Source organism: Monoraphidium neglectum (genome assembly GCF_000611645.1).
Source record: "Monoraphidium neglectum strain SAG 48.87 unplaced genomic scaffold scaffold00704, whole genome shotgun sequence".
Lineage (NCBI taxonomy): Eukaryota > Viridiplantae > Chlorophyta > Chlorophyceae > Sphaeropleales > Selenastraceae > Monoraphidium > Monoraphidium neglectum.
The window spans coordinates 1-12,764 of NW_014012924.1; the positions used below are offsets into that span (position 1 = coordinate 1).

At 59.0% G+C, this 12,764-nt stretch overlaps 3 protein-coding genes across 3 annotated transcripts in view; 2 read left to right on the forward strand and 1 right to left on the reverse strand.

The window, feature by feature from the left end:
• Positions 1–821: 821 nt before the first annotated feature.
• MNEG_4900 (Phosphatidylserine decarboxylase proenzyme) lies at positions 822–2,232 on the forward strand (the record flags this gene model as incomplete). The annotated part of the gene is made up of 5 exons (XM_014046620.1): positions 822–871; positions 1,223–1,268; positions 1,519–1,587; positions 1,783–1,838; positions 2,097–2,232. The coding sequence occupies 5 exons, from the start codon at positions 822–824 to the stop codon at positions 2,230–2,232; spliced, it is 357 nt and encodes a 118-aa protein (XP_013902074.1).
• A 5,186-nt stretch (positions 2,233–7,418) lies between these two features.
• Positions 7,419–11,463, forward strand: MNEG_4901 (phosphatidylserine decarboxylase; the record flags this gene model as incomplete). The annotated part of the gene is made up of 12 exons (XM_014046621.1): positions 7,419–7,556; positions 7,859–7,951; positions 8,297–8,425; positions 8,631–8,683; positions 8,992–9,069; positions 9,268–9,336; positions 9,603–9,660; positions 9,990–10,072; positions 10,482–10,527; positions 10,790–10,858; positions 11,116–11,171; positions 11,328–11,463. The coding sequence occupies 12 exons, from the start codon at positions 7,419–7,421 to the stop codon at positions 11,461–11,463; spliced, it is 1,008 nt and encodes a 335-aa protein (XP_013902075.1).
• A 1,094-nt stretch (positions 11,464–12,557) lies between these two features.
• MNEG_4902 (hypothetical protein) overlaps positions 12,558–12,764 on the reverse strand; it is a gene marked incomplete at both ends in the record, with an annotated part of 1,137 nt that continues 930 nt past the window's right edge. The window contains one exon of the mRNA XM_014046622.1: positions 12,558–12,713. Within this exon, the coding sequence (XP_013902076.1) occupies positions 12,558–12,713 (156 nt within the window). The remainder of the gene's footprint in view (positions 12,714–12,764) is intronic.

A 12,764-nucleotide genomic window follows, 5' to 3' on the forward strand; every position in this document is an offset into this window, starting at 1 on the left:
CTCCTGTCCCCCTCCCCCCGCGCCCTCCCCCCCAGGATCAAGGGCAAGGGCTTCAACGTCCCCAGCCTGCTGGGCCCAGGCTACGACCCCGCAGAGTGGCGCGAGTGCGCCATCGTCGTCAGCAGGTGTGCCTTGACGCCGCTTACTCTGATGAACAGGTTCTGAGGCCGGGAGATCAAAAGCCTGCATTTTCATGCAAACATGTGCACTGATTGCTGGTTCTGCTTGCCGGGGCCTGCTGTCAATTATGGCATGCCAGGGAAAGCACTCCTTGCAGCAGCGAGGCCTGACCATACATAATCAAGCCAGCTCAGCCTGCTTGACGGCGAGCACCGCCCTTGATGCCTGCAGGCTGGGACCCGCAGACTGCCACCGCCTGCACGCCCCCGTCACCGGCCGCGTTGCCAAGGTGCGTCGCTGAGCTGGTGGCTGGCGTGTGAGGGTGCCCCGTGACGGCGACGCTTGCTCACAGGACAACGCAGATTGCATGCGTTGTGGTGAAACTCATTCGATGCGGGGCACCAAAAATGGAAGCAGCTGATCAGGCACAAGGCATGCTGCCACTTAAGTGAGCAAGCAGGCGTACAGGCAGCGAGCTCGGAGCGACACGTTGTCGCCGACCTTGTCCAGCCGATCAGAGCCGCATGCATGTCGGCACGCAGCACCCAACCCGGTAGGAAGAGAGGAAACCTGTCGCATTCTCGCCCTTGCCGAGCGCAGCGCCTGCTGTAGTCTTGATCAACCTGCTTACCCTGGTGGCGTGACCACTGCTGCCCCCGCCCCCCCAGATCACGCGCCGTGGCGACCGCTTCATGTCATCCATGTGGGTGGCGGTGCACTCCTCGCTGGACGTGATGGTCGAGAACGAGAGGTGTGCTCGGGGCACTGTGTGCGCCGCTAATCTATTCTATATCTGCATTGTTGCATCTGGACAGTTGGCCATTACTTAAGGGGCTGACAGAACGCTCTGCACGACCTTGCTCGGACGGGTAGGGTACAGCAGCTGCGCCCCAGGGGGGCAGAGCTTGGGCGGCCTGAAGCTGCGCTGATTGCTGCGGAGCGATGCTAGAACAGCCTGGTGAGGCTGGCGTTGGACGCCAAGCGACGAGAGCGTGCGTGAATGCAGCTGCACAGCCTGCCGTACGTGCTGGACTGGATGATGTTGCCACTCGACAACTATGCCGCCCTTGCCCCTCCGGTCCCTGCCATCCCGCCCCTCCAGGCTGATCATGGAGTTTGAGACGGACGCCTTTGGCCCGGTGGTCATGGTGAGGCCGGCCTTGGGGCGCTGATGAGCCATGCATGCGCACTGCGCTGCGTCGTGCCTGCCGCGCCCCCCCTTTTAGTTCCTGTCCAGCCAATTCCATCCGCGGCCCTTTTGAGAAGTTCCCACCTGCGCTCTGTGGGCACATATTCGGTGGCTCCCAGCGGCGCAGCCTGCACTTGCCGGCGCAAGCTGGTGCGGGATGCGCACACTGAGGCGTTGGCTGCCGCCATGCGACTCTCTTCGTGTGTTAGGTGGCAATTGGGGCGTGCGATGTCGGCACTGTGCAGCCGCTGGTCAAGGAAGGCGCGCGCGTCACCAAGGTCCGACCGAGTCGGTGTTGGGTGGCCTCAGCACTCCGTGTGCATGGGCCTTCAGAATACCTGAAACATCTGAATCGAATATTCCATGAACAAGGCACGTGGGGGGCCTGGCTGCCCAAGCAGTCAAGGTTGCTGATTCAACGGGAAAAACACATCCTTGTGCCACCGGAAAACCTTGTTGCCGTGACTCATCAGGGCGACGAGGCGGCCGTGTTCGAGTTTGGCGGCTCCATCATGGCCACCGTCTTCAGGTGAGGCGGCGGCGAGCACTTGCGCCGATGGAGCACATTCGCTGCCTTCTTATTGCACTGGCGTCCAAGTAATAGTGCGGTCAGGCTTCAACACCTTTGGTACGTCATTCATTAGTCTCTCAGTCTCGCCAGCTGGAGCCTTAATTGACTGCAAATCTCATGTGCGCACAGTATAACTCACGTTTCCCCGGGGTTTGTTGCCATAATACTAGTTCATCCACTTCAAATCACTCTCCACCACGCTGCACGTCCTCACAGGCCGGGCTCTATTGAGTTTGACGAGGACCTGCTGCAGCACACCTCACGCCGCTGCGAGACGCGAGCCCTGCTCGGCACCAGCCTCGGGCGTGCGACGCGCCCCGTCGGCGCGCCTGCGGGGCGTGCAGTGCAGTGATGCAGCTTACGGAGGGGAATTGGCCGTTTGGTTTTCGGATCACATTTGTATGAAAGGGACGATGGGCGAGGCTACTGACCCTCACCTGTCGGGGTGATGGAGGGCGGCCGTGCATCAGGGCTCTGTGAATGGGGTGAACCGCATTTGTCCGGTAACGGACGTGCACATGCATGCACCCCCAATCGCTGTTGATGCTGCACTGAGTGTCATCCAGCACGCTGATGTACATCGCATAAACCCTCCTGCCAATCTCTTCTGCAGTAGAAGCATGCAGAGTGTTTTGAACTGGCCACAGTTACTCAGGATGTGCGTGTGCGGGAGTTGATGTTGCATGAACATACATGCCGTCAACAACCAGCAGGATTGTAAAACCACTGGTCGATCGTGATGCAGCATGTGTTTTTGCGGGGTGACACTGTAATGGTATATATTTTCATGAAAGGTATCGCCCTGGCAGGGATTGTGTGTATGAACTGGTCAACCATCAAACCGGCGACGCCTCCTTTACCGTAATTGCCCAGGCTGTTCTGGCGCTTGATTCGTGTACATCAAGTCATGCATAGTAGAACGGTAAGACAGGCATACGGCAGATGCACAAGTGGGGAAGGAAGTCACATCAATTGCAGCAGTGCAGCAGCGCTGCTGCAGGACAGGGGCTTGCACTTGCACAAGCAATATCATACGGTAGCACCTGGTTGCGTTTTTACGTAAACTCGGTTATGTTTGAATTTTTGAATCTATCAAGTGCGCACAATCTATTGCCTCCTCGACAAACAGCCGCTTGTCTCAGCTTCGCCACCGTGGCGCGAGTGATTTCCTCCGCGTCTGGAGCTCTAGGTGCGAGCAAGATCAGGTACCTGCTGGCTGGGCTTCATGGGCAGGCCTCGCCCTGACACCCTCAGTGGCGACAACGCTGAGAGAGACAACATAGCGGCCAGCTGCGAGCGGCCCGGTCGCTGCGAACGCCTCCCGCGGCGGGGCGCCCCAGCTCAACGGCACTGGGCGGAGTGCAATGCCTGCTGCGTTGTTGGCGTGAACGGGCCAACAAACGGGGAATGCCGAAAAGACGGGGGCGAAAACTGCGTTACACACAGAGCATCTCTGAACCCCTTGAAGCTTCGAGCAGCTCATCTTCTCCTCCTCGACCAACCCACTCCATGTGTTGCGCTGCAGCCTGTCTTGGGAGGAGGCTCAAGGGTGCATAGTTGCTGCTGGGTGCGCTGGGTGCGAGCAGGCTGGGTGCCGGGTGGCGACGCGCTCGTGGCGCTGCTGCCCATCGTCGGCAGGGCAAGGCATCACATCGCTGCTGGGGCCCTCTGCTTGGTGGTTGGACCCAATTTGCGTGCCACCTGTGCATGGCTTTGACAGGCAATTTGCGTGCAATGCACCGGCTACTGCCTCACAACCTTTGAGCAGATTCCCATCTTCTTGCATACTCCCTTGACAACTTTGTGGGCGGTGGACAACTGCAGGGGTTGATTTATGCGCGAGGTAGGAGCGTGGCTGGATGTTGATTAGAGGCGCACTGCTGGTACCCACCTTTAGCAGTGCAGTCCTCCTACCACTGGAGTGTCGACACTCACCTCCAGTGCTCCTTGAGTTGTGACTTGCGAACTCTCACCTGTTTAGTTGCCTTCCATGCAGCACAGGGGTTTGTGAAGACTTTGAGTACAACCTTCAAACCAAGACGTGATTGCACGCCTACCTCCATTTGTCATCGCAGCTCGCGTGGGTTCCTCCAATATCCAGTTTTTGCGCAGCCATTGTGTTTGGCTGCAGCTCAGTTCCCTTCCCCGTCTGCCTCTCCGTGCATCATCATTGACTTGCAGCTACAAGGTCATGAAGGACTCTGCAAGCGTGCAGCTCGTTCGCTGGGTGGATAGCCACGTTGATGTGGGTGACAAGCGCGCAGTGATGCAGGTGGTTCTCAGATTCGATGAGTCAACATGTCAGAAGTACATGGCCATGGGAGACGACATTCGAACAGACATGCTCAAGGAAGCTGCTGCAGGTGGGTTTCCGACCCTGGGCCGTCCCGTACATGGCAGCATCACAGTGAGGTCAATGGCAGGCGGTTTGCGCTTGGCGCAACCGCATCGTCTGAATCCATGCTGCAGCAGTCGCAGTTGTCAATATCAGCCGCATGCACCACCATGTCCAGCATGCCAGCTGCCAGTTTGCCCCTTCCAGTCGCAGTGCGTTGCATGTGTCCAGTCAGCTAGCAAACTTGCTTTTTAATTGCTGATAGTCTTTTGCAACAAGCAGGGGCATGACGCTTCCCCGGGGCCTGCTCCCAGCAGGCGTACGGAGCACTCCATATGCGCCATGCTTGGGTGGTGCCAGGGCAGCAGGCAGCTCTGCAGCCCAGCAGTTGTGCTGCATGGCTCGATTTGTGCCCACAAGCGTGCTTGTGCCTTATCGCATGCTTGGCTCCACCCTCCACCTCCTGGCCTTCCGCACACCCTGGCCTTCCTCTGTCCACCATCCCATCTTCCAGGCACAGGAGCAGCAGCATCAGGTGAGCTTTGTGAGCATCTTGCAATCCATATTATCAACTGATTGGGGCTGGGGCTTCCCGGGGCGTACACAGCATACGTTGCTGTTGCGTGTGGATCAAGATGATGGTCAGTGCAAACCTTGATGGAAGACCCAGCTGCAGCTTGCAAGCATGGTGAAGTGACAACACCGGGCGCCCCACAGCTGCGGGCACAGTTGGCAGCAAGCATACGTGCTCTGTTATCCAGTTCCTCATTCCCATCACCTGATTGTCCGTGCTGACACCGCTCGCTTACTGGAATCGCCCCTTTATTACCACTCTGTACAAGCATGCTGATCTGTGCTTTCAGACCCTATTGCCCACTTTGTTTCGTCACATGCAATGGGTGGCCGGCCCACCAGTATACGAGCTAACAAGTACCCTTATTATTGACCCCTTTCCTCGCATCTGCCCTGCACGGCTGTTGCCTGGCCCTCTGCAACTGACACACAGCAGCAGGTGAGATGCTGCAAGATTTTGCGATGGTGCCGGCCGGCTGGCAAGCCTGCTAACCCTGCATCCCCAGCTGCTGCTTCTGCCACTGTTTGTGGAGCAGCTGAGAACCTACGCAGCAGCAGTCCCAGTTGTCAATATTGAACTCATGCACCGCCATGGGAGGGGCTCAGCATGAAGCCTGCTGGTGCAAACCTGTCTTGACTTTTCTCGACCTTGCATCCCATGCCTGTTGCTGCCCATTCCCATGTATGCATCGTGTGGCTTCGGATTCTCCTAGGTCCCTCAACAGGAGCAGCAGGTGAGCCTTTGTTGGACGCACGGGAATAAATGCAGTGTGGCGGCAACGGACGCCTTGCAGTGGTCCAGTCTGCCCGCGCCCTGCGGGGTTGTGCTTTGATGCGTGCCATGCCCCTGCCGTCGCATGTACCTTGATGGTCCCCGCCCGGGCATCTTCCATCATCCCACAGCAGCAGCAGGTGACACGCTTCAGATTAGTACTGTGATTTGGGATGGAAAAGGCTGCTGTGCGATGGGAAACGAAGGCTTCATCATTGTCCAAACAGCGGGCAGATGGTAAGCCCCATGACAGCAGCAGGGATCCTACCCCTTGGCACTGTTGCCTCTGTCCTCGCTTTGCAGCCTTTTCTCGACCAACGGGTCCCTCAACTGTGACTGTCGGATCGTGCCGATCTGCAGATCACGCCGAGCCGGATGCTTGGGAGGACATGATGCAGCGGCTCAACAAGTGGTCTGATGACATGGTGAGCTGCTAGCACTGCGGCACTGCCATGTAGGTGCTGCTTGACTTATCTTAAAGCATCAGATAGGAGGCTGCTGGCATGCTTGGTCATTTTTTGCTAGCAGCAGATTAGCGGGTTTCAGACATGCATGGTTAATGCAACTGCTGCCTGTGCTTCTGTGCAGGCGGAGAAGGCGACATGGTACTGGTTGACGCCGCCTCGGCGCCGAGTTGCTGAAAAGAAGAGTTCATGACAGTTGTTGGTCCTGATTGCAGCTGCGGGGTTGGCAGTGCTTGTGGCGCTTGCATGTTGGCAAGCCTACAGGCCTCAAGGGAGGGCCTTCTGCTACATCGTGGCGTTGGCAGCCTTCGGTGGCCTGAGAGTGTTCATGCTGCGCTGGGAACTGAGTGGAGTTCAATCTCCTGCACTGAGCCTGGCCGCTGCTGTGGAAAGTGCGCTGCAAGCAGCAGGCGCCTTGCAGCAGCAGCGGCGACAGCAGCAACAGCAGCAGGAGCAGCAGCAGGAGGCTGCAATAAGGAACACGGGGCTGCATTCAGGAACAAAATCAGATGGAACCTTTTGTTTTCCGGCAATGAACATCCAGTTAAGGAAAAAGTTGAACCGCAAAAGTCCTTTGGTTTGGAAATTGTCCCAGGACCCGCTGCAAATATCTTCTGCAGTGAATTGTATGCAGTGTGTTCTGAGATGGCCACATGCACTCAGGTTGTGCCACACCTGCAGTGCATCATGCGCGTTGGTTGCTTGTGCATTGGCCTGTAATGAACATGCCTTCAACAACCAGCAGGATTGCAAACTCACTGGGCGGCAGTGATGTCGCATGTGTTTTGCGCGTGGTACTGTAATGATACATGTCTATGAAAGGACGTCGCCCAAGGCTTGAGGGTTTGCGTGCATGACCTGGTCAACCATCAAACCAGCGACGGCTCCCAGGATTGCCTACGATGCTCTGCCCCGTTGTTCGCGTAACTGCGGTCATGTATAGTGGACTGGCAAGGCAGGCATACAGCAGATGCACACTCACAGCGCTGACGACAGCGTGATGTCACCAGAACATGGATCCTTTGGGTCACGTTTGAAATGACACATTGCTGAGCTGCGGTGCTCGCTGATTGAAGGCTGTGCATGGAAGCCGTTCGTTCCTTATCACTAATATATTCCGCGATTTCAAGCACACTCCAAGAACACACCGGACGCAAAGTCCAAATCTAATTGATCGCGTTGCGCGTTGCTACGACGACACAATGGGGCTCTCCTTCTCGTCATTTGAGGCGACACATTGCCTCATAGATCGCACAACTGGACAACGCGTCTCTGAGCCGGTGCGCCGCGTCTCTGCAAACCCGCTGTGCCGCCCGCCATGCACACGCATATCGAGGGCCAAATCTGGTCTTCAGCCAGAAGGCATACGGAGTAGTGCTTTTTCGGAACCAAAAATGTACCCCTTCACACTCAACACATCACGCACGCGCCCGTGCGGCCGTTTGTTGCCCCTGCAGACTCCCCTGAGCAAGTCCCTGCGCATAGCCCTGCTGTACAACACCTGGCTTGGTCGCCTGTTGCTGAAGCTGCCGGTGCGGGGGGACAGCGTGCGGCGACAATCTGCCCTGATGATGGCATATCCGTGTGCGCATCTTCACATTTGCAGGCACGTGCACGCGCACACGGACGCGCACGCTCGCACGCAATATGCTTTGGCAGCAAGCCCCATGCCACTCCGCAGGCACAGAGAATCGCCCTCAGGTCAACCTGCTGCCAACAACTTCTTGCTTGACATTGAACCCAGCTCAATGCCAGGTGGGTGCACGGACCATGTCTGAATTCACCCACACCCGACCCCATCAACGCACTGGCGGGCGTAACTGCCCCCACCCAGATCACCTGGTGGTTGCTGACCCAGGAGCACAAGCGGATTGCCGCCTATGCAAACAGCCCCAAGAGCAAGGGCAAGATCAAACCATTCATCAAGGTGAGACGCACTGGCGGGCAGGCAAGACGCAAGGGGCCACGCACCAGAAGAGCTGGCCGGCCCTGCCCCCGTCGAGTGTGCGTGTGGTTGATTCTCATCAGCAAGCAAGCTGTGCGTGACGAATCCGCCTGGCGCGCGCGCTGCCCAGTCCAGCCTTTCAGCAGGCCGTGCGTCGACGGCAGGATTTGCTGCCGATAAAGCTGTGCACCCGTTGGGCGTGCACCCGCTCACTCGCCCACTCATAGGCAGCGCCGCTGTTGACTCGACCCCAACGCCCCTCTTTTCACCTTGGCTCACATGCGTGCCACGCTTATGGATGCACCCCGCATGCACCACGCGCACCAGTCTTACCGCATCGGCATGGATGACTCTGCGCGGTCTGTCGAAGAGTTCAAGACCCTGCAGGCGCGCGTATGGGCGGATGGTGCAGGACAAAAGAACCCAGTGGTGCAAGGCGGGTACCGCTATGCCCGCGTAGGCCAGTCCGTATGCGGACTGACGGCGCCAATCCCCGCCTTCTGCAAACTTCAGCGCAGCTGCTTCCTATAAGCATGCCCACAAAACGTTGGGGAAACACCTCGGTGTCTGCTCTGACTGAGGAGGTGATGCTGTTCAACTAGCATTGAAAATTAGGTATGCGGTCCCCTTCTCCGTAACCTCTAACCCTGGTGGCCCTCAGGACTTCTTCACACGCGAACTCAAGCCGGGCGCACGGCCCATTGCGGAGCCGGGGTGAGTGTGCGGTACAAGGGCGGGGAGGGAGGGAATGAGAGCGAGGCCAAGGTACGGAGATGCCGCCTTTGATTTTTTACAGTTGGAACGCGGTGTGCAGTCTTGGTGGGGCAGAGCGTGTCGACCCTCCGTCCTGCAGGCGCAGCTAGATAGAGGATGGATGTCAGGATCGTCCTCCTCCAGCCCTGGAAGAGAGCAAAAGCTGGCTGCAATCGCAAAGTTTTTTTTCGCACGATCAACCCCAACTTACGAATGTGCGGCATTGAACCCCTCCACGACCCGCTGAACTGCGTGCGTTGCGCACGCAGCAACCCCAACGTGGCGGTGCACCCCGCCGACTCCCGGGTGGTGGTGTTCCCCTCAGTCAGCAGCGCCAAGAAGCTCTGGTGGGTGGGGGTGGGGGTGGCTTGATTTGTGGGTTGGAGACGTGTGCAAGTAGTTGCAATTTGAACTGCTGTTTTCTGTCCAAGAAGCAATCTTGGATTTAGCAGCATGACAAACAGGTGCCTACCAGCATCTGTACATTTGTGCCTCCCCCCCCTTGCCTTTTCACCCCTGCCGTCCACGCCCCCCCTTGCCCCCAGGATCAAGGGCAAGGGCTTCAACGTCCCCAGCCTGCTGGGCCCAGGCTACGACCCCGCAGAGTGGCGCGAGTGCGCCATCGTCGTCAGCAGGCGCGTCCCCGCTGCCGCTCGCTCCGCCGGCTTTCAATTCATATTCGATTTGAGGATTCAACTTGAGCCACGCACGGTTGTCTGCTCTGTGATTGCTGTAGATACAGACCGTTGGTCAATGCCGCTGTCTGAGTCCTGCTAGGCAGGGATAGGTGCGGCGGCCAACAGCAAGCCTGGATGCGGTGAAATTGAGTCAGCACGGCCTCCTGCTGAAGGCGCCCTCGCTTGCTGCCGCGTGCCCGCAGGCTTTCTCCCGCAGACTGCCACCGCCTCCACGCCCCTGTCACCGGCCGCGTCGCAAAAGTGAGCGGAGTGCATGAGCTTGCTGGGTCATGTGGATCGATGGGTGCTTACAATATATATCCCTCAGCACCCACCAGCCAGATGTGTGGTTGGTGCTTCAGCGGGCCTGTGCAGGCAGCTGAACAGGCACGCGACCTGCGTGCCGTCAGATTGTTAGCATGCAGCAATGCGCTGGCCTGGAGAGTCTCAGGGAGGCCGCATCTCATTCAACGAAACATGGGGCACGGAGCAGACCTGATTACATTGCGCGTCCTGAATCTCCTCAAGCCCTGAATCCAGGGCCTTGCCTGGTCAACCTAGCCGTACCGACCGCCGCCCCCCGCCCCCAGATCACGCGCCGTGGCGACCGCTTCATGTCATCCATGTGGGTGGCGGTGCACTCCTCGCTGGACGTGATGGTCGAGAACGAGAGGTGCGCTTGCGGCACTGTGTGCCCCGCTGATTTGATGCAGATGAAAGTAGGAGCGCTTGGATCTCTGTGCAGCCAGCATCGGCCTCATGCGGCTCTGATGCGGCTCTTTGGCAAGGGGTGTTTACACCCTGGTGACGACCTGCGTGTCTTCTGCTAGTGCGTGGGCAGTAGGTGGGGTGCTGCAGCTGCCTGCGTGGGTTGGTGTGTGCGGGCCTCGTGTGCCAGGGAGAGCAGCCGACTGGCGGCAGAACGACTTCGCTTGCAGCTTGCGCCCAATTATTCTGATGGGGTGGGGGCGCCTGTGCGCGTGGATGACCTTGCGCTGCTCGCCGCACTTGGCACCCCCAAAAATCGCTGCTACGAGGATATGGCCCCTTCCACCGGCCCCTCCGTACGTCCGCCCCTCCAGGCTGATCATGGAGTTTGAGACGGACGCCTTTGGGCCCGTGGTCATGGTGAGGCGTTCTCCCTGGATTTGCGCCTCGCGCGCCCCGACCAGCAGCTTGCCGACGCACCGCAGCTCTCCCACTCGCAGTGCAGTCTCCGCGGTACACGTACCTGCGTGCTGGCCAGATGACAACCACATTCCGAGCTTGCACGATTCGCAGCCACGTTGCCAGCTGCCTTGGTCAGTCCACTCCCCCAGACAGCAGAAACGCAGTTGACGACGACATTCTGGCGGTTACCCTCCTCCACACTCCCCTATGATGAATTCAGGTGGCGATAGGTGCCAGCGACGTTGGCACCGTGCAGCCATTGGTCAAGGAGGGCGCAGCCGTCACGAAGGTTGGTACGCGTGTGCAGGGGTGCCTGCAGTGCATGTGTTCGTAGGGTCACCAACACGTCAATCAGACCAATCCTTGATTTGGGCGATTTCTCGTAGCTCCTGCAATCAAGCGGCTGCATGTGATTGGTGGTTGCCCATAACACAATACCGGTCACCGGAAGGACTCCGAGCAGCCGGGCGCCCACCAACCAAGCACGCCAGCACATCTGCCAGCGTGCACCCCCACCCGCTCACGGCCCTGCGCACCACTCATTAGGGCGACGAGGCGGCAGTGTTCGAGTTTGGCGGCTCCATCATGGCCACCGTCTTCAGGTGAGGCGGCGGTGTCTGCACGCCTGAGGCAGCTTTGTGCGTTCGAACCACTGCCATTCAGCACAGGCAGGCTTTGCTCGTGTCATTCGCCTGTGTTTGCGTTCATGCCGCCTGCAACTCAGCCACTGGGACTGCGCCGCACCCTCAACCCTGTAGGCCGGGCTCCATTGAGTTTGACAAGGACCTACTGCAGCACACCGCCCGCCACTGCGAGACGCGAGCCCTGCTCGGCACCAGCCTCGGGCGCGCGACGCGCCCCGCTGCTGCGCCGGCCGGCCGCGCGGTGGAGTGACGCGGCCCGGGAGGGAGGGCTGACGCCGAGTTGCGGATTGATTCAGGGCCGGACGACTCAAAGGAGGGTGTGTGAGGCCGGCATTGGCTTGTGATGGAGGCAACTGTTGGGCCAGGCAACGAAAGCCTTTCTTTAGCCTTGAGGGCTCGGTGGGTGCTATGTTGGCAGAGGTACTGGCTGTCTGAGCCTGATGCTGTCGGTGCTGCCTACCCTTGATGCCGGCAAGTTGAAACTGCACGCAGCCCTTGTCGCGGCGGTGTCGACTTTGTGCCAGGTTTTGGAGTGCCTGCGTCTCTGTGTACAAAAATGCATCTGCAAATGTGAGGCACGACGCGTGTTGGCGGAGGGCATACATTCATGCACACAGCATCACATGCGTTGTGCGTGCATGCGTGTGGCTGTATGTTCATGTGTGTGTGTGTGTGTGGGCGGGGGGGCTTGAGCACACGGTAGTCAATCATGTGACTGAGTGTGTCATCGCCGTTGCTGCTGTGCGATTCAGTGCAGCTCAGAAGCTGCCGCCAATATCGCTACGAGGCTGCATTGTAATGCGTCGACACATGATCATGATAAGCCAACTCGCATTCGACATCGGGTTGGGCCACCTCAGCGAGTACACCAAACACTGAAAAGGGGTACTGCAACCGGCCATTGGTGAGCATACAGTTACACGCGCTCAAGGCAGCCATTGCGTGCCGAGCTCGCAAATAATCAGGGACTTGAAAAAAAGCATAGAAAGCAGCTGCACCATCAGCATGACAGTCTCGCTCACAAGTGGTTATGTAGGCGTTGCCGGCTCACTTGCAGGCGCTTGCACAGGGACAGTTGGTGCGAGCAGCAGTCCGCCACTGACACTGACAGCGGCGACTTGGACGCGCAACGGCAGCGTGATGCACCGTGACTTGATGCTGATAAAACGCCTCGAGCTGCGCAGCCGCAGCAGGCATACCCGGGCAGGCATGCAGGAGGCGGGAAGCAAGCCAGGTGACGCTTGCAAAATTGACAATGCTTCGTCAAAAGCCCGGGTGCCGCCCCCAAGGAGAGCAGTGCCGGGCCCCGCAAAGCCGGCCGTGCGGGTGCCTTCTTATGCACCGCTACTCCGCCTCTGCCTGCTGCGCCTTAGCCTCCTCCCACAGCAAGCTGTAAGCGCCTGTCACTGCCTCCCACCACAACGCGTCCTCGCCCTCGCCCTCGCCGCCGCCCTCGCCGGCGTCGCCCTCCGCTGCCGCCGCCGCGGCGCCCACCCGCCCCTGCGGCGCCTCCTGCGGCGGCCCCGCCGCCCCTGCCCCTGCCCCTGCCCC